The sequence below is a fragment of the Ochotona curzoniae genome, unplaced genomic scaffold (genome assembly GCF_017591425.1).
Source record: "Ochotona curzoniae isolate NIBS_2020 unplaced genomic scaffold, NIBS_Ocur_1.0 contig_2688, whole genome shotgun sequence".
NCBI lineage: Eukaryota > Metazoa > Chordata > Mammalia > Lagomorpha > Ochotonidae > Ochotona > Ochotona curzoniae.
Window position 1 is genome coordinate 25,677,564 of NW_024465553.1, and position 27,599 is coordinate 25,705,162.

At 40.1% G+C, this 27,599-nt stretch overlaps 1 protein-coding gene across 1 annotated transcript in view; it reads right to left on the reverse strand.

Annotated features, from left to right (window-relative positions):
• Positions 1 to 27,599, reverse strand: part of SYT16 (synaptotagmin 16) — a 76,032-nt gene that overhangs the window by 24,866 nt on the left and 23,567 nt on the right. The window contains exons 2-3 of the mRNA XM_040975645.1: positions 6,392 to 6,598; positions 1,074 to 1,312 (exon numbers count right to left, since the gene is read on the reverse strand). Coding sequence (XP_040831579.1) covers positions 1,074 to 1,312; positions 6,392 to 6,598 — 446 coding nt within the window. The remainder of the gene's footprint in view (positions 1 to 1,073; positions 1,313 to 6,391; positions 6,599 to 27,599) is intronic.

The following is a 27,599-nucleotide window of genomic DNA, read 5'->3' on the forward strand; positions in this document are numbered from 1 at the left end:
TCTGCATGATTAGGAATAGGATAGGCTATGTTTTCACTGGAAAAGCAATTTAGAAGAAATTTATCAGAGTGTTATTGCAAAAAAATCCATTATCAGTGGCCAGGGGCTGATGATACATTCATGTCATCTCCATGTCTCACAGTACAAAATCCTCATCATAATATGTTGTATAACTTCATGTGTGTGGTGGGGGGGAGAAGCATTTGCTTTAGTTATTTCAAATCATTGTTTTCAAAAAACTATAAATATGCCTTTTGACCTAGCCTAGCTGTGAAGGTACCAGTTAAGATACCTTTGACCTATACTGGAATACCCGAGTTCAAATCCTACCTTCCTACCAAATCACACTGGGATGCGCGAATGGCTCGAATGTTAGGCTCCCTGCCATCCAGAAAGAAGACAAGAAGACGACTGACTTCCTGGCTTCCAGTTTCAGCCAGGCTAAGGCGTGGCAGTTGTGGACATTTGAGGAGTAAACCAATGGATGGGCTTACTTTCTCTCTCTCTCTGCCTTCCTTCCCCAACCTACTACCCGATCCTGCTTCCTCCACTCCCTTTCCTCCATTCTGTTTAGGTATACGTGCTTCTATATGTAGGTCTCTGTCTCTATTTCTCAAATGATAATGTTAAAAATAGTTTTTAAATCGTAACTCAAGATTTGTGTCAAATACAAATAAACATTTGCATGAAACTTGGAAGAAAATACATCAATTTCCCTAAAGAACCAAAGATCAATCCCTTTTTTATAAAATGTACCAAGTGAAAAGACTTTATATGGGAGAAAAGCCTGAGAGTTGCTGAGTCTGTCCTGTCAGTATTCTTGTTTGTCTTTACCTTTTCACTTACCCATCTTCCTTTCATTCTTTCCATTTTGAGGGAACTTATCTGTTTATGATTCTTTTATAGACACACAAGGGACTTTTGAACAACAACAACAAGACAACAAAAAGTATTTTAAGTAAAGTAATTTTAGGTCTTTGGTTTCCAAGGCAAAGCTTCCTTGCCAGAGGAATTGAAGGGAGAAAGAGATAAGCAGCAGGAGTGTGAGGACAGAATGGTGAACAAACACTTGCCTCCGGACTCCACATGGATGAGCTATCAGTGGCGTAAGGATCTTCCAGACCCTGGCCATTGGAGGCTGTCTCTGTCTCCAAGCTCTCCTCCGTGGACTGGTGACTGGGGCTTTTGTTAGATGCACCATTGAGCCTGTTTTCCTCTCTTTTACAAGGGAAGTGTACACTGGCAGTGATGGAGAGATCTTCACCATAGGACGGGTTCTCATGGTGACTTACTTGACTGGCTCCATCCAAATCTAAATTTTCAACAAGAAAACAATTTCAAGTGTGTTATTTCTTATACTTTTTACCTGGAGAAACTGAGAAGTTACAATTATTAAGACCACAAAATAAAACTCCAATAACATCTGCAGAAGCAAGACTCCATCTATACGGTTTATACATTTGGTCCATATAACCGAAATGAACCTTAGCTCTGTAGGTGGGGTGTAAGAAGATTTAATACTTTCTGATAATATGAGCACAAAGAAAGGATATTTATGTGAGAAGGAAGAAATAAAAATCTTACTATTAAACTTTAGTTAATGACCCTTAGACTTCAGGGATGGATACAGAAAGAAAAACACTAGTAATATAGAGATGACACAGTCTCCTGTCTTTTCTCCTTTTCTTTGTCTGTTTTACTCTCTCCTCAAAAGTCTTCAGTGGCTTATCCCAATTAAACAGTTCCATACATGGCCATGCATTTGACCTAATGATGAAGAGATACCTACATCCCATATTGAAGTGTTTGGGTTTGATTCATAGCTCTGCTTCTGATTGCACACCCTAGGAGGCAGCAGTGATGGCTCAAGTGAGTTGGTTCCCAGCCACTCATGTGGGAGAACTGGATTGAGTTCCCAGCTTCCCATTTCAGTACAGCACAACTCATTCTGCACTGTTATGGGCAGGTGTGGAGTAGACCAGTGGATGGGAAGTGCTTACTTGCTTTCTATCTGAAATGAAAGCAAATGATCTTTACTTGATCTCTGAGGAGAACACTGAACTTGGATTAAAATTATCTGAATTTAAATCTTCTCTCTGCTTTTAATATTTTTCAAGTTCTTGGAACTTTTTATTTCTTACCTCAAACATGATAAAAGAGGGTCACTGTGTTTGCATAAATTAATACCACCTATCTCCCAGTAGACAGACATCCATTATTATAAGCCTTGTTTGTGTCTCCAGTTTGAAACCGTCTCTTCTAACTCATCACATTCCATTTTCCACTGTTTCTTGTCACCTGTGGTTTCACTGGTTCCTGAATTTTTGTTCACAGTGTACTTCTGCATTGCTGTTCAAAGTAGTATTAAAACCTCCTCCACGCCATCCATCAAAGCTTCTACAATTCAGAGCCCTTCCTGTCTCCAAACAGCATTTTCTCCGACTTTAATGTTGTCTACCCCTCCTCCTCCCCCTTCACCTTTCTTTCTCTTTCTCTCTCTCCCCAACCCTCGCTCTCTTTTCTCCCCATCACACACACACACACACACACACACACACACACACACACACACACACACACACACACAGAGTTTGTCACACCCCTCCTTTCCTCTCAATGTCTAAACTGCACTCACAAGGTAACAAAAGTGAATGGGGTCTTCCTAATCAATAATCTTCCCCTTGCTTTGGTCCCCACACTGCAAGATCAGATAAGGGTGCCTTATCTCTCTGGCTTCCAATAGCTGACACCCCAAGATGTGAGAAAAATGGAGATATAGCTAAGATGAGTAGGATGACAGTCTGTCATGAATTCAGTTTTCATGTACATATGGTCCAAAGCAATCATTTCCACTGTTAACCTTTTATAACCTCAGCTAATCTCCACACACATCCACCGCCTCATCTGAGTCTGCTGGTGGCTTTTCACAAAGGCATCAAGTGACTTTAACTTCTAGGCTAGTAACAAAATCATTGAAGCAACCAGTTGTGCAGTAGCATAGAGGGATGGTGACAATGGTTCACTAGAGAATATACAACTCATCCATAACCAGCAGTCAGTCTCACAAAACACATCATCACCCCAAGCAAGACACATAAAAATATCTTCAGGGTGAACTGTTCTCAGAACTCAACTACAGACTCCTGAATTGGGATTGCACAGCAATCACTGACAAGTCCCCACATCTGAATTGCTACGAATTGAGATGTGTTCCCTTGGAAACACTTTCATGCAACACCACAACATTTTCACATTCACATTTCGAGCTATTTGGAAAACATACTACATAAAAAGGCCACAGAAAATGACAGAATAAAGGAAACTCCACATGCAGAAATCTACAACAAAAAGCAAAATTTTCTTCCAAGCCTCTAATTAGCACGCCCATTTCTCACATATATGAACAGTAAAATGTCCTATTAAGCAGTGGGCCTTCCATCAACATGTGTAGCACCCAGCAGGATTTCAACACAAAATCTAACTTTGCCAAGAAATTATCCCCATAAAATTGTCTCATGGCTTTAACTCCTACGGTGATAATACCTAGATCAGTAATAAGGGAATTTTCAACAGCTACATTAAGCCTTGAAAAGCTATTCATAACTGAAAAATGTAAGAACTATATTAATATAACAAAGCATTTTTTGTGGCAGACACACAGGGAATGAGGCAGAAATGCAGACTGAAATCCAAATCAAGTTGCAAGGAGGAGAAAAAGTGATCCATCTTGACATAAAACAGTTTTCACAAGCCTTGGTGTGAGAGAAGATCATGCCATCTCAAACATAAGCACAGAAGTAACTGCTTATTATCAGAGAAGTGTACTCTGGATTCTTAAGCATAGTATGTCACACAGACTATATTTGTGTTAGTAAAGAAATGTACCGGACTTTGATGTAACAAATCCTTTCACCCAGTGACTTCATATTCCCAACTCTTCTTCCCCATCACCAGCAATACATTTAAAGACTTTGGCTTATCATCTGTGATGGTTTTATACATCTTCTAGGCTAGGAGTAGGTGTCAGTCAGTCACACATTAATACAGGTACTGTTGTGAAAGTACCTTATGGCTATGGGCATTGGACAGAAGCTGCTTGGCATTCTCACGTCCCACACTGGAGTGCCTGAGTGGAATCACAATGTCACAATCAGTTCTGAATTCCTGCTAACATGAACCCTGGGAGGCAGCAGATGGTGAGTCACATGGTTGAGTTCCTGATACCCTTGTAAGAGACTCAAATTGTGTTCTGGCTTTGGGCTGGCCTTAGCCTGAGCCACTGCAGTAAGGTTCTTGGGGACTGAAGCAACAGATGGGGAGCTCTGTGTTTGCTAGCCCCAATCCTTGTCAACTTCAAATAAGATTTTTTTTTAAAAAAAGGTATTTCTGGAATTGTGATTAAAACCCATAATCAGTAAAGTAAACGAGATCACCCTATATATAAACAGTAAGTTGAAAGATCTTAACAGAACTGAGACTTCCCTGGAGAAAGAAATGCACTGAATAGAAGTTTCTGCTGCGACCTGAAACTTGTAGCCAGTCTTCCTATATATATATATATATATATATATATTACAGAGCTATTGACAATTACATAAACTGGTTTGGTGGTGGTGTTTTTTTTTTTTTTGCAATAAGCCTTTTGAGACACCTATGCCTACACCCATACACACATACATGCATAGCCATACTTATATTCCTACTGATTCCATTTCACTGAGCGATGATCAATGCACCATTCTAAATCAAACTGACTACAGATTCTGGGGAAACTGGCTGTTTGATATGACACCAGGGAAGTAGTATCTATCTTTTTTGGATTATTTTAGGAATAAAATCTTCTAAAGCCCAAATTAAGGCTACCGCTCAAGAAAAAAGATTAGTCCCAGAAATGGACTGGTATTTTGCAGTTCACCTTTTACACCTATAAACCTTACACACAACCATTTAGACAACTGTTGAGACTGCTCTGACAAATATATATGCAATAACGTTAAACGTAAAGAACTGGGTAGAAGAAAACCTGCTTGGAAATACGCTTCTGAATTAACTATCTCACCACTGTGTCCAGAATTACAGGTCTCACCTAAGATGAAACAGGACAACTTGCCAATAGTTCATTCGTGGTTCACATTTTAATTCGTTTTGGACACTAAATTCACTAAGACTTTTGAATGCACTGTTGAAAGGGGAATAATAATCTATAATTATGTGATATTAAAAGGCCATGTTTACAGCACATGAAATAACTGAATCAATAGAAAACGGGCTGAGAAAAAAAATGTCCCTTTATAGTATATGATTAATCTTTCCATTATTCTTTGTCATTAAATCAGGCCCACTGATTGAAAAATGAACAAAAGGAAATGACACAGAAAGGAAAAAATAGGCAATAAAAACTCCATCAATATTACCAATGCATTTGGTAACCAAAACGTTGGAAAACATACATTCCTAAGAAAATGTTGATCTTCTAAATCTACCAGTGCAGTAGACATGCTCCCTCCTTTCATAGAGAAAAATTAATCTGTTCTATCACTACCTGTCAGAAATTTAGAATTACCAGTCATGACAAGGGGTAAGTTATTGATAATTCCAGGAAGGTAGGGGTTAGCATAGTTGTCAGAACTCTCAGAACACTGGCCATTTGTGTAAATCAGAAAGCAGACATTTGGTGTTCTGGGAAATGGGGCCATTAGCTTTAGAATTAAACAAGTGACTCCTAGAGAATCAACCATTATTAACTTTCATTAGCTAACATTTGCCCTCTCAATGGAGAAAGGAATGCTGTGATGTAACAGCAGAGAAAGAAAAGTCAAGAGAATTGCAGAGGAAATGACAGCGGCTCAGCAGCCATAGGCATTGTGGTTGTAGCCCAAGGTGGCAATAAACATGTTATGTTGGCCCATGTCAGTAAGTCAAACTACAGAACCAGATAGCAAGTTATTCCTCATGATAAACATTGGTCCTTGGTTTCTTTTTTTATCAAATTGAAATTTTTTCTCTCTTGTCTCAGTTTCTGCAACCTGTTTTTTTTTTCTCTGTGCTATGTTGAGAACAAAGGAGATCTATGATCAAGCCCTTACTGGTTGGACTGACAACATGCCCATGAGGAAAGAACGCCAGCCCATGAAGGCAGATGGTTGATAGCTTTTACCCAAGTACGTTGTGTAACTTCCCTGTTCCAATGCCTGTGTCTCTTCATGCCTCTGGGCAGACACCAAGAAATATCATGCCATCATTTTTACATCCTTTCTCCGAGACAGCTTGTCTCATGTTATTCTCCTTTCTGAACAATCTGGTGCAGAGTTGCTGTGGTTAAGGGACTTAAAACATTCTTAGCATTGGTCACCCCTGATTTAGATAGAAGGATATGACACACACAAAATACCTTCACAAGCAGACTCTCGGATGCTACCTTCTTCATGGGTAGAAACAAAATGGCTGGATGTTGGCTTCTGCTCCAATCTTGTCTCCTTTCTCTTCTCAGAGGCCACTGCACAGAAACTCTGGGACCGGGACACAGAAATCTCAAATTGCTTGATGATCTCATCACTGCCAGATGTGGACAGCTCTTCATCCTCCCCAAAGCCGTTATCTGAGACGAACAGAAAGAACTAGGAGTCTCCTGCGAGCCACATGAGTTCTAACACAGAGACAATGCGGGAGTATCAAAGAAAAGAACATGTACGATTAGTCTGACTCAAAGCAGGCTTGAAACAGATAGAAAGAATTTAAAGTACTTTGGAACACACATTGAAGTCCACAGAGATGACACGGGAAAATAAAAACTCATGAAGGTAATTAGAGATAAATGGCGAGAGTCCAGGAGAAACCATGGGGACACCCAGCATCAACATAACGAGCCCCACTGATGTGTAATGTGGCTTAAATATGCTCATCAGTGGGAACGGGAAACTCATCAGTTAGTTCAGTTGCCTCACGTGCAACTCCAGTCAAAGACAGCGGAAATGTGCTTCCAGTCTCACCTCATGTGTTAAAACATACAGAGCCAAGTGCTACTTCAGAGAAGAGATGCTTACAACTACACTTTGCAGAAAGCTTCCTCCTTTTGAGGAGACTCACTGGGCGTGTGTTTTAAGTCGCTTCTACCAGAAATATTCTCAATCTTCCTCTGCATGAAACAACCCAACTCAGATGTTCCTTTCCTTGTTGCTTTAATATGTTTGTGTGCATTTGAGGTTTGCAAGATATGGGATACATATAAATTGTAAAATTCTTGCCATCACAAAATGACATACTTATCATCTTGCATAGTCCTTTTTTTTTTTTGGCGGCAACTGCTAAAATATGCTCATCTAACAAAAATTCTAATATGGTTTTATTGCCCATAGTCTTCATTCAGATCGCCAGATTTGTTCATCCCACATGTCTACTATTTTGTACTGATGGACATACATCTTCTTACATCCCATCATTCTCCTCCACTCCATCTCACTCCTGGAAACCCCTGATTCATTCTTTATTTTTGTACATTTAACATTTTTGCACATCCAAGTATAAGTGAGATCATGCAATGCATTTCTTTCTGAGTCTGGCTTATCTCATTTAGCATAATATTCTCCAACTCTATACAGATTAAAGCAAAGTTTAAGATTCTCTTTTTTAAAGGAATTACTGTCTGTTGCTTTGTCAGCCATTATAACTTCCACAAAAATGAACATACTCTCTGTTTCGTGAACTTATGCTTTCCCACCGTGCAAATTCAAACCTATTGCACACCAAGGGTGCTCAATAAAATTCATTAAATATTGAAGGAATTGGTGAAGACACAATGTTCTCTAAATCCTGAGCACTCACACCAACACTTACACACATTTCCCTGAGCCTGAAATATTTTTCTCCAGTCCCCATCTAAATAGTCAAAGTTCCGGCTCATTACTGAAGTCTCACACTACATTACACATCTTTTTAACGTTTGCTTATTGAAAAGGCAGAGTTACAAAGAGAGAGAAGGAGGAACAGAAAGAAACAAGAGATAGATGGGTATATGGAGAGAGATCTTCTAAGCACCAGCTCACTTCCTAAATGGTCACAATGGCCAAGGCTTGGCCAGGCTGAAGCCACAAACCAAGAGTTTCTTCCTTGGGAGCAGGGACCCAAGGACTTGAATCATCCTCCTGTGCTACTGCAGGCACATTAGAAAGGAGTTGTATTGGAATTGAAGCAGCCAGGATGCAAATGGCACTCACATATGATGCCCACATTCCTTTATCCCTTACACCACAATGCTGGTCCCCACATTATTTTCAAAGTCATTCCTTGACTCCATAAATTGGCCAATGCACTTCATTCATATACTGCTAGAGCATTCTTTGTTTCCCATGGGCAGTGTTGCCTCCTGCTCTTATCATGACATCACTGACATGAACTAACTATCGGTCATTCCAGCTGCCCACCAGAGTACATCGTGAGGGAAAGGGACACATCAGACTGCTTTCTTTGGCATCCAAGCCCTCTCTATGCGCACCTCATAGAGTAGGCCACAGTAACTGCTGAACATGAACTGGAAACTAAAAATAAAAGGATCCTAATTATTTTAATCATTTCTTCCTTCTATTCAGACAGTAATTCCAGAGATAAATACGACTGTTAATTTACAGGTGGATCCTGAAGATTGTTGTTTCTGAACCAAAAATTAAGGGGGAAAAAAAAGCCACATTTCACAAAATATGTTTTAAATGTCATCTGATCAAAGTATTTACTGTCTGGCTTGGTTAATGGTTGACATTCCTATGGTTCTTTGGAAGACTAGTGATAACAAATACTCAGTGCATTTAATCCACACCAAATCACTATCATTATTTTCTTTTTCCAAGTTGGAAATTAAAGCAGACAGAAGTATAGAACTGACTGATGATCACACCTGCAAAAATAGGTTGAGTGAAGAATGAATCAAAGCAGCTTGTCTCTGGCATTCACATTTTTACTCACAATGTTACAGAACTGGACAGAGAAGACTGGAAAGGCTCTTCCTCTGAACACTCACATTGGCCAGCTCATGTAGCCAAGCCCTGGATCCTCTCTGGCTCTGTTTTCTCATTTTTAGATTACTCCTAAAACCAGGCTCACTCCCCAGGTCTTTTCTAGCACTAAAATGTTCCAACTCCAAAGTTCCTGTCTGTTAGGCTTCAATACTCAATGTGTTTCTCTCTAATCTTCTCATTTACAAAGCAGTTGTCTAAGAACATGAAATCAGCTTTGACATGGCAATTTTCCTGGAGGGTATCCAGCAACACAGTAGAGGAAAGTAGATTTGCCACTTTTATGCCAGCAAACCGCACAGATACCATCCTATGAGAAAAGCATCTCAGTGAACAGCCTCTGCAGTCCTCCATGTGCTGTGCATAGCTACCTGCAATGGAATGGACCACCACATGTGGGACAGATCCAAAATCCAACTGCCCGAAAAGGAAATGTTCTCCATCATTAGAGCACTGAAACTAGCTAAGCACCTGGGACGCAGCCAGAGAGACACATGTAAGAGAGGTCTGGTTGGGTTAGAAATCTACTGGAGCTCTTTCCGACTCTGAGACTGCATTTTATTTGTATTATTAAGCCAGTGTGTGAAACATCTGTAAACATGAGCCAACTATTTAACTGGGTGAGTCACTGCACAGCTATTTGTACGTCTACAAAAATAATGATTCAAACAATTAGTTTGCTACTACAGGGCACTTCAAAAATTGTATGTAAAAACAATTAAATGATGTTTACTTTTGTGAGAACTTTTGAGATAACTGAATATCAGGAGATATTTTAAAAGTTCATTAGAAAATGTTATTACAAAAGTTTCAGTATTTTGCACCGAAATTAAATTCAATTTTCCATAAATGTTATGACTCGTCCTTATGTATGGTCAATGATTTTTTCCCCCATGCATCATTGATCAGCCATACAGCAAAGTTCCTTTCTACTTGATACAGTCATGTAGTAATTGCAACATTTGCCATATACTGAACATATATGCAGATCTTCTTGGGACTTTGCCTAACATTATCCTATTTAACCATCACAGCGGCACCAGGGAGCAGGAACTATTATTATTCTCATTGTGTGGAGAGAAAATAAAGGCACAGAAAGGGTAAATAAGTTTCCATAAAGTCACAAAGTTAGGAAAGAAAGCTGGGAGCAGAAGGAACACAGCTTCATAACCACTACGCACATCATCAGGTATTACTTGTATCAGGAAATCCAAGCATGTCAACTTACTCTTTAGAGGGAGGGAAGTGGGGGCTCTGCTACTTCCACCTTGAAATCTGTCAGGAGGCTGTTTCCTTTGTGGTGGACAGAAGGAAAGCAGTGGGAGTGGGAATACATTCCGATAGGCTGATAAGCTGTAGCTTCACTTCTGCCTTATTGTTCCCCTGGGGTTGTAAATACAACTGCACATGCTATTCTAAGTCTCCCTCCCCAGAACCTCAGATAATTAGTCTAAATAGAAAATCTGTGATCACTCCCAAAAGCCACTGAGTAGCAGTGAAAGTCAACTGTAGCACTCTTACAGAATAAACATACCCCATTCCAGGCATTTCTTTCGTGTCAGCTATGGTTTTAGAACTTGACGTATGCAAACTTATTCACCTTTCACTTTAACTCAAGATAGAATGTGCTATTATGCCCATTCTATGGACACAGAAACTGAGGCATAGTGAGGTTAGTAACTTCCACAGCCTTAATGTAGTACAAGTAGTGGACTAAGATTCAAGCCCAGGTTGTCTTGCTTCAAAGTTCATGTTACAAATAATCCAATACACTTACTCCTGGCCAAAACACAACAAAAGTGTAGATTGGGGTAAATAGGATTTCATGGATACACATTTTTTCATATTCACATAGACAAACTTAAATCTATGAGGCAGTGTGATTTGTCTATGTTTGTTCATGCCAGGGGAACACCAAGGTCCCAGAGTTCCAGGTTTAGTCACATAACTTTCTAGCCTCTTGCCAAATATTTTTTAAAATCAAAATTTGCTCAGCATCTGAAATATTTCAGCTATTTGTTTTGCAGTGCATCTATGCCACAAACTAAATAGCTCATCTGGATTTTATTTTTGAAAAGCATAGAACCGCTTTCAAATTGTGACTCTTATTTCAGAGTTAACAGCATTTTTTAACGTGTCACATACAAGCATACTTTTATTTGCAGAAAAGTAGAATTAAAGAAATGAGTTTATTTTTGTGAAAATGTTGTTCTAAATTGATATACAGACTTTTTTACAAAATGCATTTTTCCAAAAACTTTTTGAATACCTCTCTTAACTATCAAGTTCAAATCATTTATAAACTAACCTAGCTTGGCAGTATCTCTCATTCATTCAATTAATTTGCCAATATGCCCAAAAATACAACCAGAAATGCAAAACTGTCATAGATATGAATGCATCTTTAAGATTTATTTATGTTACCTAAAACTCACAATTACAGAGAAAGAGAGAGAGAGAGAGAGAGAGAGAGAGAGAGAAGAGAGAGACTTCTATTCTCTGGTACACTGCCCAAATGGCCATAATGGCCAGAGTTACGCTGATCCAAATCTGAGAACCAGGAATTTCTTCTTGGCCACCCACTTGAGTACAGGGGTTCAAGGCCTTGGACCATTCTCTGCCTGCCTTCCAAGGCCACAAGGAAGCTGAATTGGAACTGGAGCAGCAAGGACTCAAACCAGTGTGCTGGTGGGATGCTGGTGCTGCAGATGGAGGATTAGCCTGCATGGCACTATACCAACCCCATGAACATCTTGAAGTTGAGATTTTGTTCATTTGCCTTAGTCACAGAGCTCAAGTAAATCTTACATGTCTTCTCAGTATCCACCACAATGGAATACTCAGACTCTTCTGCAATCTTGTTGCCCATGGTCACTGAGTTTTATCCCTTAATTCATATACTATTGCCTTCTTGCCCTAGCAGGAATTTCATAACTTTGGAAGTCACAGAGTCTTCCAATAATGACCCATTAATATTATGCCCCTAATTATATTAGGCAGGTTTTGATTACTATAACAGATACATGAGAGCCCTGCTTAGGAAGGTAGGTGGTTATTTTAGCTCATTGTCCTGAAGGTACACGGTCCAATACCAGACAAATACATTGATCAGTTGTCTGATGAGGGCTCTGAATGATGGAATGTGTGTAGGAGATGGATTACATTGTGGGCAAAGAAGCAAGGAGAAAGAGACTGGCAGGACACTAATCATTTATGCCTACGTGACCTTTCCTTCTAAAGGTATTTCCTTATAAATCCAAGATTCATGCATGGGGCTCTACTTTGATGACCTAATCTAACTTATCCGCTTTTCAAAACCTTTTCCTTCAGACAGAACAATTGGATTAAGATCTCATCCTTAATCCATTAAACATCAACATTAGTCCATTAACCTTTAATATGGTTCAGGATCCAAGCTTTCAACTCATGGACCCTTTGGGGACACCTAAACTTATATCCCAATTCTAGCCTTAATGCAACAGAGGCAGAGTGCCTCTCTCTCTCATCTTCAATGTTTTTTTTCTAATTTAAGGGGGAGCAGAGGAAATTCCAACTTCAGTTTCCACGTGTGATAGGAGGAAGCTAGGGTCCCAGTGCTAACAAAATGATCTTCTTAGATGCAACATTGAACAAAGGCAGAGTGGTTATGAGGGCAGCATGTGAGCCAAGTTTTTGGAATTTGAATCGAGGAACTTCCATTTGCTAGTATATAAACTAAACAAATTCCTTAATCTCTTCGAACTTCTGATATATCTTACCTAAAATTTTGGGAAGATGAAATGAGATAGGCTGCATACAAGTACTTAGCATATGTCTGGTATATGATTTAGTCAAAGCAAGTTTAATAATTTTATCACTATTATCACTATAATCATCACCATCATCATATCATCTTTCATCATGGCATTGCCTTGTATGAAAATTCTCTTATTGCAGCCTTGCATTTACATGCAAAGTAAATACGCATTTTTTTTTCCCCCCAGGAGCTTACTTGAGAACTCTGTTACGGGTTGGGGAAGGGTAGAAGAAACAAGGTCTGGGACAGGAGGATATTAAACTGTGGTGTGGGCTGTACTTCCCACCCTGCCTCACAGTCTGTTTTCCAGGCTGGGAGGTGGCGTGCTCTGTAGGAGTTAGCAATGCTGTCTGGAAGTGGGCAGTGCCCAACACCTGCTCATTTTGTTACTTCTTTTAAGGCAATCAAACGACCAACTGGCAATGCAAAGACAGGATTTCTTGAGCCTGTCTGCTGTTATTTTACAGATGGAGAGAGATTTTTTTCAATGATCAGAGAAGTTTCAAACTTATTAATTCCTTACCACCCACACAGGAGGAATTGAGTGGAGGGAAGTATTGCTCATATCTTGCTGAGGGGAAGGGGAGGCAGTGGGAGTGGGTGTGCTCAGTAGTGCAGTACCTGGCTGCTGCTCTTAACCACAAGTACCTCTGATGCACTATTTCTCAATTACCCACAACCAGTTTCTGCCATTGCAGCTGAACAATTATAGAAAGGACAAGAAGTTTGCCTAAAGTGAAAAAGTAGAAGGTAGTTCAAAGTCTCCAACTGCCCACATCAGATACTACTGAAAATGGTTACTTCCTAAAAGTATGTTAGCAGTCCTGCCCCAATCAGATTTTTTTAATCAATTATCCAATCTTGAGGTTTCTTAAACTACATTCTATAGAGGCCAAAGATTCTCCAAAGGTCACTTTTCTTGGCAGAGATGTGAGTGAACAGACCAAACAGCTCGAACCCTACACTAACAAAATTAAGACAATTTAAAAAAAGAACCGTTAGAAATTTAGAAAGATAGAAGAGAGCAGGGGAAAAAAACAGAGAGACAAAAAGACTATCCAATAGCTGGTTCACTACCCAAATCGTTGTCATGGCTGGAACTGGGCAGGTTGAAGCAAGGAGCCTGGAACTCCATCTGGGTCTTCCATGTGGGTGACAGAATCCCAAACACTTATGCCATCTTCTGCTGCTTTCCTCAAGCACACTAGCAGGGAACTTGATTGCAAGTGGAGCACCTGGATCTTATACTGGAATTCTGATATAGTGTGCCCAAACTACTGGCAGTGGCTAAAGCATAATTCTAGTCCCTTAAACAAGTTTTCAAAAACTGACAGATGATCAGCTCAAGGAAATACATAGTACTAGTATTGTGTTGTTGGACTGATAAAGCGGACTAGTCAAATATGAGGTAGCAATAACCCAAAGAAAAAGGTGATAAACTATCTTAATGTTGCAAAATATAAATGTGAAGTAGGTCAGTACTAACTCAAAATAGTGAAAAAAGAAGCTGTGCATGTAATTCACACACACACATACATGAATCCGTAAGTATAACTAAAAACAAAAAAATAAATACAACAAATAGAAAATGTACAGCAAAATGGTATATCTAAGCCCAATAATGTTCATCCATTAAATGTGAATGAAATACATATCCTGTTTGAAAGATTGTCAAACTGAAAAAAAGAACGAGACACAGATTGAAAATAAAAACTAAAGATGGTTGTGCAAACTATAAGAAAGCCACTGAAGTTCCAGGAACAGACAAATAGATTAATAAAGTGATCAATTCATCAAGACTCAACACTGTAAGTATATACGCATCTACTAACAGGGCTTAAAAATATATAAAAGTAAAAATAATAAATTAAAAAGAGAAATAAAATTCAAAATAACAGGCACAGCTTCAACACCTCTTTCTCAGTAGCATTTAGAGTGACTTAAACACACACACACATTGGGGCACATGTGTGCTACAGGAGGTAAAGCCACTGCTTGGATCACAAGAATCCCATATGGCCACTGGTTCAAGTTCCAGCTGCTCCACTTTGATCCAGTAATCTGCAAATAAACCTGAGAAAGCAGTAGAAGAATGGACAAGTCCTTGGTTCCCTGCATCCACATGGGAGAAAAAACAGGAAGCCGTTCCTGGCTCCTGGCTTTGGTCTGGCCCAGCTTTGGTATTGCAACCATTTGGGCAGTAAACCAGCACATGGAAGATCTCTCTCTAATGTACCTTTCAAACAAATAAAAATACTTTTTCTGAAGTCTTGGAGTTTTCTTTTTTTTATTTTAACATATTTATGTAAACTGAACACCTTTCACAGACTCCTAAATCTGTATGGTGAAGCACTAGGAGCATAGTGACACTTGGCACCCTACCCTCTCTCCTGCCAACATCTCATCTACACTCTTCAACAGGTTTATTAAAAATGGCATCTAAAAATGTTTATTTTGGTGTCAAAAAATGAAAATCCATGCATACAAGGGTCTTCAAAAAGTCTTCTTCAGATTTCAAATATTTTTGTACCAAAGCAAACGTTTGTTCATTCATTAAGTAGAATAGCAGGAAGATAAAGAAAATGAAATGCAGAGAAGTATGACATCTTCCACCGCTTTCTCAGGCTCGTGAACAGAGAACTGGACAGGTCAAAGGCAGAGTAGCTGGGGCTTGAACTCACGCTCCCTCCTGGGAGCATCTGCAGCCTTCTTTGGTCAATACGCTGCGTTTGTCTGGTACAGCCCCCAAAGCTCCTTGCTCTCTGGACAGGAATCTGTGTTGCTGATTCTCTGCCAAAGCATCATCCCAATCTCCAGGGCTCCTTTCCTCTCTTTGAAGTTTATTTTACTTTCCCACCAGGCCAAATTCATCCAAGACAAGAAAAGAGGCAGCATGAACTCACTGAAGGACTGACAGACAATATTCAAGACAGCACTGTCTGCATACTGACTCACTGGTCATCCTTTCTCACCATCAAGACTCTCACAAAGAGCAATGTTTTCTGAACAGTTGGCTCTGACAACTGCTTTAAACGGTTGTGTCAGGCTCTCCTGGGGGGCAGCAAGTGATAAACTTCAACCCCCTTGAATCTGTGAAGCTACACTTTCTAATTTGCAGGCTTCCTACAAGGGAATTTCTTGATAGAACCCAAGTGTTGCATTGTTTTCCTATTACAGTGGCATTTGCATACAAATTAATGACCAAGACTGTAATTTACTCTTCTCAGAACTGAGGTGACCTGATAATTAAATTTCTGCACATGTAGAGAAAACACAAAACAAGCATAGTTGTTATTCCTTTCTTTTCCCCAATCCCCAATCTTTCTCTATTACCCCAGTGAATCGTTAGGAACAAATACAAGTCAACATTTTAATTTCCGAATGCTCTGATTATAGTGTTTTTTATTCCCCCCACCCCACTGCCCTGAATACTAAAATGCAGGGTCTGGGATGTGTTACCAAGGCTGAGGAAGATAATGAGTGACTCTTGCGATTTGCAGGTGTTGGCAGGTCTTCGAATTTCTAGCTGCTCGATTCATCCTTCAACCTTTCCTGCCAAGCTGCAAATCATGGTCCAGGCAATTTCCAAAGTCATTGAAAAGTTTCCCCCAGATATAGGCAATTGCCTAGTTTGCTTTGTATCTAGGCAAGTGTTACTGTGCTGGGAGAAAGGCAGCCAGTAGCTGGTGGGCATTCTGGACATGGTTAATGTCAAATTTGTGTTAACTATATCACTGTGCTAGCAGAGTTGCCCATTCTACTTTTTTAAAAAAGATTTATATATTTCTTTTGGAAAGGCAGATTACAGAGAGAAGGAGAGACAGAAAGATCTTCCATCTGCTGGTTCACTCCCCAAATGGCTGCAACAGGTAGAGATGGATTCTCCAACGCCAGAAGCCAGAAGCCAGGAGCCAGGAGCCAGGAGCTTCTCCAGGGTCTACCACATGGGTACAGGGACTTGGGCCACTCTCTGCTTCCTTCCAGGCCACAAGCAGGGAGCTGGATGGAAAGTGGAGCAGCCAGGATGTGAACCAATGCCCATATGGGATCCCGGTGTTTGCAAGGTGAAGATTTAGCCACTGAGCCATCGTGACGGTATATTTTTAAGATATGTGGGGACGGTGGGGAAGTTGAGGAATGCTAGGTCTGGACACAGCACCCCAGCCCCCAGGCTGCAGTGCTTCAGACTGCCTGGGGAAGGGGGTGTGGAGATGTATTGGAATGGCAGCAGCTGAGAACATGTTTCACAAGGGAGGAATAAATTTTGCAATCTTCCATGAGCCGAGCCACTGCACTTGCAGGTAAATTGAGGCAGCTGAGATTGGGCGATTTGGAGGGGGCAAACTAGAAGGTATCTCACTCACATGGGACAGCTGAGGCTGGAGTGGGGCATGCCTGGCTGAGCTAGGTAAAGAATCTACCCTGAAGTGTCAGAGCAGGGGACAAGCCACATTAGGCTAGTCATAGCACCCATCAGCATGCAAGAGAACTGGAATTGGGATCAGGTTCTGCAGGGGACTTGTGGGCCTGCCTCTCTGGCACTGCAGTACATTCTGGTTTTCATGGAAAGTTGGGAGTTGGTGACAGGCTACACTGGGCTGCACTACAGAACTCACCTGATACTTGCAGTAGCTGAGCTGGGAAGGGGCCAGGGTGGGCCAAGTTGCAGTACCTCCCAGCACATACAAAGGCTAGGACTGAGGGCAGATCATGCCAGCTGGACCCATGACACCTGTTGGCACAAGTATATCTAGGGCTGGGAACATCCATGTTAGGGGGACTTGGGGAACTCCCCTTCTAGGCCATAGCTCTTGCTGCAGAGTACAATAGCCAGGGATGGGGGTGGGGGCAGGCTAAGCCAGACAGGACTAAAGCACTCATCAGAAATTGTATGGGCCAAGCTGGGCTGGATAGGTCTCAGTACCCAATGGTACAAGAGAGCTAGGACAGGGTGTGGATTTAACCCGACTGGGCTAGGCTGTAATAACTGCCAGCAAGAGCTGAGACTGTGGGTGGATCAGGCCAGGCTGTCTCAAGGTATCCACCAGCATGTGCAAGATGTGGGACTGAGAACAGGCCTGGTTAGGGGAACAGTAGGTAATCCCCTGATAGGCTGTAGCTCCTACTGGCAAGTACAAAAGCTGGAACTGGGTGCAGAGGGGGCCGGGCAAAGCTGTAGTACCACTCAACAGGTGAGTGGGCGGGGCAAGTCAGACTGAACTAGACCTCAGCGCCTGTTGGCACTTACTGAAACAAGAATGGGTATGGACAGGTCAGGCTAAGCCACGACACTTGCCAGTTCACATCAGAGCCAGGTCTGTGGACAAGGAGAATAAAAACTTAAAATAACTATCATATCTATCTTACTTCATATGTTGACCCTCCCATTCTAATCATAGACTCATATAAGCATACATCCCTCTCAAGTGTGTAAACAATGTTTAAAATAGAATGAAATGAAAAGAAATAATGACTTGATATTCAGTATGGATTTTGTCCTCTGCCAGGATTTTATTATATCGGTAATTTGTTTGGAGAGTTCTTTCTCCATCTTTTAAGAACAGAATATATGTTTAGATTTCAATTTAATTCTGCCATTGTCTTTGGATAACTGCTACACAATCATAAATAATGTGCTAATAATACATTACTCAAAGTTATCTGCCTGCTGAAAACAGATACGTCTTTATTTTGGACAATAATAGCCCAGCTCAATGGTTCTGTTGGCTAATCCTTTCTCTTCAAGCACCAAGATCCCGTATGGGAGCCAGTTTGTGTCTTAGATGCTCCACTTCATATCCAACTCCCATTCGCATGGATTAGGTCCACACCCATGACCTACTTACTTCCCAGAGACCTCACTTCTAAATTTTGAAAGGATGTAAACATTCGGTTCCAAGCACCCCACAAAAACACAAAAAGTAATACATGAGAGATTAAACTAGCTAGAAAATACATATAGTCAAATATACAGTAATCTCAAATTCATGTGAAAGATTTGCGAAACGTGGCCATGTGTTAGATCTCAGAGAAACTTACAATCCTACCACATTCTAATTTCAGAGCCATTAGCACTAAATGCCTTGACTCGTTCGAAATTACAGAATGTATTTTTGGAAACCAGAAACTACTCTTTCAAGTGATTGATATGCCAAAGAAATCCTAAGTGGAATAAGGTATTCTAACTGAAAAATAATGAACACATAACACACAGTTGTAGAATATTCAGCTAAAATGGTACTTAAAAGAAATTCATGGATTAATTTAATACATATTTGAAAGCAAGAAAAAAACACTGAGAAATTCATTTGGTAACCAGACAATTCAAGATGTTATCAAGCAACATGCCGCAAAGACAATAAAGGATGGATTGGTCCTATAGAGCACTGGGTCAAGCCACTGCCTGTGACACCAGGTTGCTCCAGCAGAGTGACAGTTTGAGTCCTGGCTGCTCTGCTTCTGATCCAGTGCCTTGTTAATGTGCCTGGTATGGCAAAAGATAGTGGTCCCTGTACTTGGGTGCCAGACACCCATGTGGGAGACCCAGTTGGAGCTCTTGGCTCCTGACTTTGGCCAGGCCCAGGTCTAGGCCTAGGCCCAGCCCTTACGCCCATGTGTGTAATACACCAGCAGACAAAAAACTTCCTCTCTGTTTCTTCCTCTCCACTCTTTCAAAATAAAAGGAAGGAAGGGAGGGAGGGAGACAGGAAGACAGAGAGGGAGCGAGGGAGGAAGGAAGGAAGGAGGACTATATAAGCTAAAAACTCATACTAACAAAAATATTAATCTTTTATTACACTAAAAAGTAGAGAAGATAAAAATTGCCTTTCAAAAACAACTTTCTGGGCCCAGCTTGGTAGCCTAGTGGCTAAAGTTCTTCCCTTGACTGCACAGGGATCCAATATGTGTACTGGTTTGTGTCCCGGCTGCCCCACTTCCCATCCAGCTCCCTGCCTGTGGCCTGGGAAAGCAGTCAAGGACTTCCAAGATCTTGGGACTCTGCACCTGTGTGGGAGACCTGGAAGAGGCTCCTGGCTTTGGATCAGCTCAGCCCCTGCCACCACTTGGGGGTTGGGGTTAGAGGTGGGGGCGGGAGGAGGGTGGATCAGTGGATGGAGGATCTGAGTTAGACTACCCAAAAAACAGCCAGGTTCTGCAAAATCATGCTTCAACACTATAAACTGCTAAATACTAAAATTAAAATAGACATGAGGCAGCTGAATAGTAATCTATAGCCATTTTAAGGTGTATAGAATCCAGTTGTATATAAACTAATAATTGAAATGTCAACGTAGAAGTCATAGGAAGTGATTCAGAACTTGCACTTTTTTTTTCTTTTAACATGTTGGTTACTCAATACCATGTCAACTAATTCCATTACTTTATAAATTGTTACTGATGTAATGTCGGGGCTTTTAATTGATTGGGATGATCTCTGTCGGCTCTACCTTCAGACCAGAGATGGTCTCCCCGAGAAATTGTTGAACTTATCTGGACAATAAGATGCTGGACTCTATGCTTTGTAGATGCTTGCAATGAAAGAATCTCAACTGAATTTGAACTGTGGTAATGCAACAAGGTGGAGGAATCCACCATGGGGGGAGGGCGGGGTTTGGGGTTCTTGCAAACGAAGACCAGATGGAAAGTTTTTTAGTCTGGAAAGAGAAATTCTCCTAAGCACTACACTTAATGATAAAACTTTAGAATTGTACAGTTCATGATAAGAACGCTTGGTTCCATCACCTCCTTTTGATGTGGTACTAGAAATATTTAAAGTGATACAACACTAAAACAAAACAAAGCAAAAAAATGAAGTACATGGATCAGTAAATCAAAATTTTAAAAATTGGACTTGCTATGTTTGAAAAAAAAAAAGAATACTTCTAAGAGAAACTTGTCAACCCTTAAAAATATTAGCATTGTTTTCAAGAGGACTTCTTATCATCAAGAAGAAATAATAAGGCCCAGAAAAGCTTGGGTATCAACAATGTTTCTCAAGATGTTAGACTATAAGTCAATGAAAGCAGGGAGGGTTTATCTGGGGAAGAAATGTCAGGGAGGTGAGCACTACGGCCTGCCTAGAGAACACCGCTAGAGCACAGGTGCAGACAACAGAACCGTGGGACAAGGCTGGGGATCGCAGACACTTAAGACCGTGAAGCAAGGCACCCAGGGAGATCGCGTTCAGAGATGGAGGACTCGGAGGGATGAACTACGCTACAGAGAGTGAAACGCACCGACTGGGACTAATGGCCACGTTGGGCAAAACTGAGACGACTAGCGAGCTTGGAACACAGCAAGAGACTTCCAGGATGAAACTCACAGGAAAATGACTACTATCAAAACACCACACACATGAGAAACGGGACAAAATCACACCCTATTATATATGGATAATGGACACCCAGAAGGAGATGAAGCAGATATAATATTTGAAAAAACGGTACAAATGCTTATTATTTTTTATGAAAATTATAACTCTACCAATTTAAGAATTTCCACACAGCCTAACCCAAAGAAAATGGCGAAAATAAATCAAAGTGCTTTATGATCAACTTCCTTAAAAATCACTTAAAAAAATAGCCAGGGACAAATCAAAACAAAGCATTAAACAGTAATGTAAACTTCATAATTTTTTTAAACCTAAAATAGCTCTATGAATAGTTTGTTTTTAAGTAGTCAAAGAAGAAAAATGTACTTTATGTGTAGAGGAATTGAGGATGGCAACAGGTTTTTCATTGTGAAAGCTCAGTGACATGATATTTTCAACTGCTTAAAACATAAGCTGATAGAATTCTATACCCAGAGAACACATCTTTTAAAACAAAGACTTTTCCTCAGAGAATTCATCACTGGTAAATCTACAAAACAAACAAAAATAAAAAGCAGTCCTCTTAGACAAAAGAAAAATGTCACACATAAACCTGAATAACAAACAAGGATGTAATTTTATCTCCTTTTTAAATGTCCCAAATTTCAGGTGCATGAAGACAGGTGCCAATTTTGCCATCCTAGCATCTTTCTTTCAGGTAAAACAGCCTGACTTTCTAAAATAAACCACTCCTCTTCAAATTTCACGAATTTTGAATGAGATTGACCTCACAGTACTTAAGGCAGACAAATAACCTGCATGTAGCCAACATTTACCAGCCTCACAGGATTCTGATGTAAATATTGGAGACAGAGCTGTAGAACTCCTGAACAAAATTGTGTACATACCATGACCTGAGAAAAACATGTAGAAAAAAAAAAACAGGCCAACAGGAGAAATGTAAAACCAAGAACTATGGATTCCTGATACCAACCCCTCTGTAAACTGGAACCAGTCATTCTTACATCCTGCACCCACTAGACATTTTGTGCATATATAAACCCCTTGGACTCCATTATACTAGACGACTACAACACCTATTATGGACAAAATTAAAGATTTCCATTCTAGAATTTACGCATTAACACATAATCATGAAGTATTGGTCTAAGAACACTGCATCACTATCTCTTCTGAAGTCTTACAATAAAAGCTGTCTGCATTTTAATGCATTAAAAGTGCATTATGGGCCCAGTACAATAGCTTAGCAGTTAACGTCCTTGCCTTTCACATGCCAGGATCCCATATGGACGCCGGTTCTAATCCTGGTGGCTCCACTTCCCATCCAGCTCCCTGCCTGTGACCTGGGAATGCAGTCGATGATGACCCAAAGTTTTGGGACCCTGTATTCATGTGGGAGACCCAGAGGAGGCTCCTGGCTTCGGATTGGCTCAGCTGTAACCATTGCGGCTGCTTGGGGAGTGAACCATCGGACGGAAGATCTTCCTCTCTGTCTCTCCTCTCTGTATATCGCCTTTTCAATAAAAATAAATAAATCTTTTTTAAAGAGTGCATTAAACTCATTAATCAAAGAACATATATTGCTATCTTTGGTAGCAATTTAAATCTTTACTGACATTCTATTGATCAAACATCTCCTTTCTCCTACCAGATTGTATGTTCCTGTACCCTCATCCACAGGTTAGTACCTTCCCCAACCTCTCTCTCTCTCTCTCTCTCTCTCTCTCTCTCTCTCTCACACACACACACACACACACACCATAAAATCATTTTAGATTTTCTTGGCTTGGAACATGTTATGATTCTAAAAAGATACATTGGACCCACATATTGTGACCATCCTGATTGCACAGCACTTTATTTTTTTTTAATGATCAAAAGACATCCCCTGTTCCTGTAATGCCCCGAGTTCCTAGAAGCAATTTGCTCCGGACCTTCCCGATCTCAACAAGCCAAATGCACTAGCTGCAGTGCATGCATCCCACGTCTCTGCCTCTGGAAAATTCTCCCTTCAGTGAAGAAAAACAGATACGAAAAACACTGGATTTAGAACCCAGAGACTTAAGCTACTGCCCTGACCATTACTTGTTATCTGGGTGAGTTGCCAGGTGTTACTTAACATCTTGGAACCTTTATTTCTTCACATATAAATGACAATCAGGCTCCCAGCCTTGCATAATACATAAGGCTTTTGTGAGGAGCAAGAGAAATCATGTGTAGGCAACAAAGAACTAGAGTCATATTTTCTAAGTATTAGGATGCACTCACCTATGTCATAAACAATATTTCCTTTAAAACATACTATCTAGGAAGTGGTCCCCATAATCCCTTCCCTTAGCAGCTGAATTTACTAAAGCCCTGAAAAGTAACATTTAGGTTCTTTCTGACTCCCCAGCTGGCATCACTTCCATTACACCATTGCAAGGCAATAAACACAAAATACAACATTGGTAAGGATCGCTTTCCCCCGCCAGAGAAACCGGAGCTGATTCCTTGTGCTCAGTGTTGTTCTCCCAGTGTTTATCCCCATGGAAGCACTCACCAAAAAAATGTGAAACTCTCCACTTACTTGTTCAAAAGGCTCATAAAAGCTCAGGTATGAAATATTATGCATATATTTCAGATTTTTGTGCTAAAAAACTTACAATTCTATTTTCCTCAAACTCATTGAAGTTATCTGCTATGTGCCTCCAACAGACTGGCAGTCCCTGCGAAGTGGGAGCAGGCTTCCTCTCTCTGCATTGTCAAGGCCAGGGTCCTCCACAAGAGCCAACGATAAACATTTAGTGAATGAAAACAGTAATTCATTTCCTCCATCCTGCTGGACTTGGACACGGAAAAATACCTGTCAGTATAACCAAGCATGGAGTGGGTGTTTATTATGGATCTTTTCGATGAAACAATTCTTTGTATTTCATAACCTTTGTAGGACTCTTTATCTTGTATCCCAGTTAATAGCAGTTAAGTGGGCTTTGAGGCTCTGGATCTTGGCTGTTTCACAGAAAAAAATACCTTTAAAATCCAAATTATTTGCAAGGCAATGCATAGAACACAATTTTTTGGTAAGTAAAACTTGTGTGTATAATGAAATGCTGCTATGGTGTTGGTATTTATCCCATTAATGAGATTACATACATACTCCTGATTATATTTGTCCTGTGTTCTACCTTTCCTTTTTTATCCACATGTTTTTTTTTCCTCATAATTAAATGAATTCAGCACTACTGAGAGCTACTATCATATGACAAAGAGATGAACAGGGCAGCATGACCAAACAACGAGGAGAAGGCAAAAATCAAAGCAGTTCACAAACAAAAAGAGATCGTTCATAAATTCAAAAAATAAGACAACAACTGAGCTGTGTGCTGTTAGAACTACTTCATGCTGGATTCTAGAACATACGTTAAAAATTCATCATGAGTCAAAGTGGACTAAAGACTGGCTGCAGTCTCTAGCAACAAGTCCAATAACCTTCATACAAGAACCCGGCCCGACGGTGCTCCGGAAGTGGACTGTGCTCCAAAAGTTGGCACTCCAACTTCAGAAACTTGTTCTTCTCTGATGCACCAGGAACACGAACACACACACACACACACACACGTGATCATTCCAAAAGACAGTGCATCTGTCATAGCCACTAAAACCACAAATCAAACTAAGAATCCTATAGGCTATGGACAGCATGGTCAAATCCACCCCCAGAACAATAAATCCTATGCTGTTTTCCAGAAAATAATCAGGTAGTACAGTTCTGGTGTTATTTGGGAGGTGGAGTTTTCAGTGATTTTATGAAAACAATTTTACTGAGATATAATTCCATGATAACTAATTCACAAGTCTAACGTGTACAACTCAACAGTGGACAGAACTATACAAGCATGATCATAGCTAATTTGAGAAAATATTTATAACTCCAGAATCAATTCCCTCTTACACTTCACTCCCAACTCCTGGGATTCAATCATTTCCCCAGGCCTAGCCAGGCACTAACATATTTTTTTGCCTTCATATAAAAGAAACCACACAGTATGTGATTTTTTTCTATGGACTTCTTGCATCTTGGCATGCTTACAAGGTACATCAATGCTGTTGCTTGTATTCGTTGGATAGATACACCTCAATGTGCGTATCAGTTCATCAGCTTATGAACTTTTTAGCTGTATGAGTAATTCCTCCATAAACATTTCTATACTCTTTCCTGTGGATTAAGTTTTCATTTACTTTGGATATATGCCTAGGAGTGGCATTGTTGGGTTATATGATAACTCTATTTCATTTTTTATTAAACTGTTACATTGTTTTTCAAAAAAATGTTTCAGCATTTTGCATGCTCGGCAGCAGTACATAAAAGTTCCAATCTCTTCGCAGCCTTCCAGAGCTTGCTTGTGTCCGTCTTTGAGCTCAGCCATGCTCAGGAGCATGAGGTAGCATCTCACTGTGGTTCAGCCTGGTGACTCACGTTGCTTAGCATCCTTTCAAGTGCTTATTGGCCGTTCAGATATTTCCCTGGACAAATATCTATTCGGATTCTCTGCTCATTTTCATTTTTAAAGATTTTTTTACTTGTTGATTTCAAAGATACCACGCAGAGAGGGGAAGAGGGAGAAAAGCACTCCCGATTCACTCCCCAAATGTTTGCAACAGCCAGAGCTGGGCCAGGCCAAAGCCAGGAGCCTGGGACTCATCCAAGTCACCCGCGTGGGTAGCAAGAACCCACTGACTGCAGTCTTCACTTGTCGCCTCCCTGGCATGCATAAAGAAGCTGGAAGGCGGTGTGGAAGCATGGAGCTGGCACTCAAACCCAAGCATTCCAAGATTGGATGCAGTCATCTTAACCATTGTGCCAAATGCCTATTTCCTTCTGACACTTTTTAGCTGAATTATCATCTTTTTGCTAAACTGTAGAGTTTTTTTTTTGTCTTGTGTACAAATCATACACATTACATATAAAAACTTAAAAGTACTTTCTTCCATTATTTTCACTTTGTTGGTGACAACATTTGCAGCAGAAAAGTTTGGAATTTTAGGACTCTGCATTGTGGCATAGCAAGTAAGGCCACTGCCTAAGATGCAAGTTTGCCATATGGGTGACAGTTTGATTTCCAGCTGCTCCACTTTCAATCCATCTCTCTGCTAGTGTGCTTGGAAAAGCAGTGGAAGATGGTCCAAGTGTTTGGGACCCTGCCACACACATGAAAGATCCTTGCTACAACCAAGGCCAGGCATGGTCATTGAGGCTATTTGGGGAACAAACCAATGAATGTAAAGATCTTGCTTGATCTCTCTGTCCAAATCTTTTAAATAAATAACAAAATTTTAAAAAGTGAGTTTTGAATTTGGGTGAAATTCAGTATAGCTGGTGTTTATTTCTCTCACTCATACTCCTACAGTTCAAAAGGTTTTGTCTAACTAAAGTCACACAGATTTAATCCCAGGAATTTTTCTTACAGTTTCATAATTGTAGCTTTTACATTTATGTCTAAGATATGCTTGATTATTTTTGTACATGCATAAGGTTTTGTTTTAATTGAGTATCAGCCATATTTTCTCAATTTCCATTGTAACTCATATCTTTTATTTGCTTTCTTTGGTACTAATTTCTTTTCCACCTTACTCATGCTCTCATGGCGTCTTTCTCTTCACCTTAGCTCATGAAAAGTATCTTGCCAAATGACTCAGTTGATATAGGATTGTTGAATTTCTTCCTTAACACATGTCATTGCTTAAAAAATAAAGTCAGGTACACCATGCCAGTTTCTATGCTATTATGTATTAGGGCAAAGAAGTTGGATACCCTGCATGCTATAACCAAGATTTATACATAGTGTATTTGTTTGTTGTACTGCCAGACGCATTATTTCCACGTTGAGCTCAGGAGGAAAAAAGTCAGTTTATTTCATTCACAATCTGAAGATGTATTTCCATCTGTGATTTACAAAACATCTATAATAACTACATTTCAACTGTCCTATAGCTTTCAAGATATACCTTTGCTATAATATTTTGAAGTCAAATTGAATACTTGATCTTCTATGTGGTTTTTTTTCTGAAATGCTATAATTTCTGAAGTATTTACAGGGCAACATATTTTCCTTAAGTTTAATATGATAACAACATCAGAGATGTTTTGAATTTCATTAGGTGTCATAAAAGGTTGCTAATATTGTAACTTGCGATGTAAATAATAGTTGGTACATTCCTAAGATCGTTAAATTTACTTCCATTATTTTCAAAATAAATAAATTCAAGTGAATTAACACCCCAAATAATATCCATTAAAATGACATAGTCAATAGGTACTTGTGTTGGCATAACCATCGCCCGAGGAGTCTGTTTCAACCTGGATGCCCACTAACTACTTACTGGATAAGGAAAATGTGATACATATCTAAGATGGACTAACAGTCAGACATAAAAATTAAAATCCTGACATTTGCAATCAAATGGGTGGAACTAAAAACCCTTA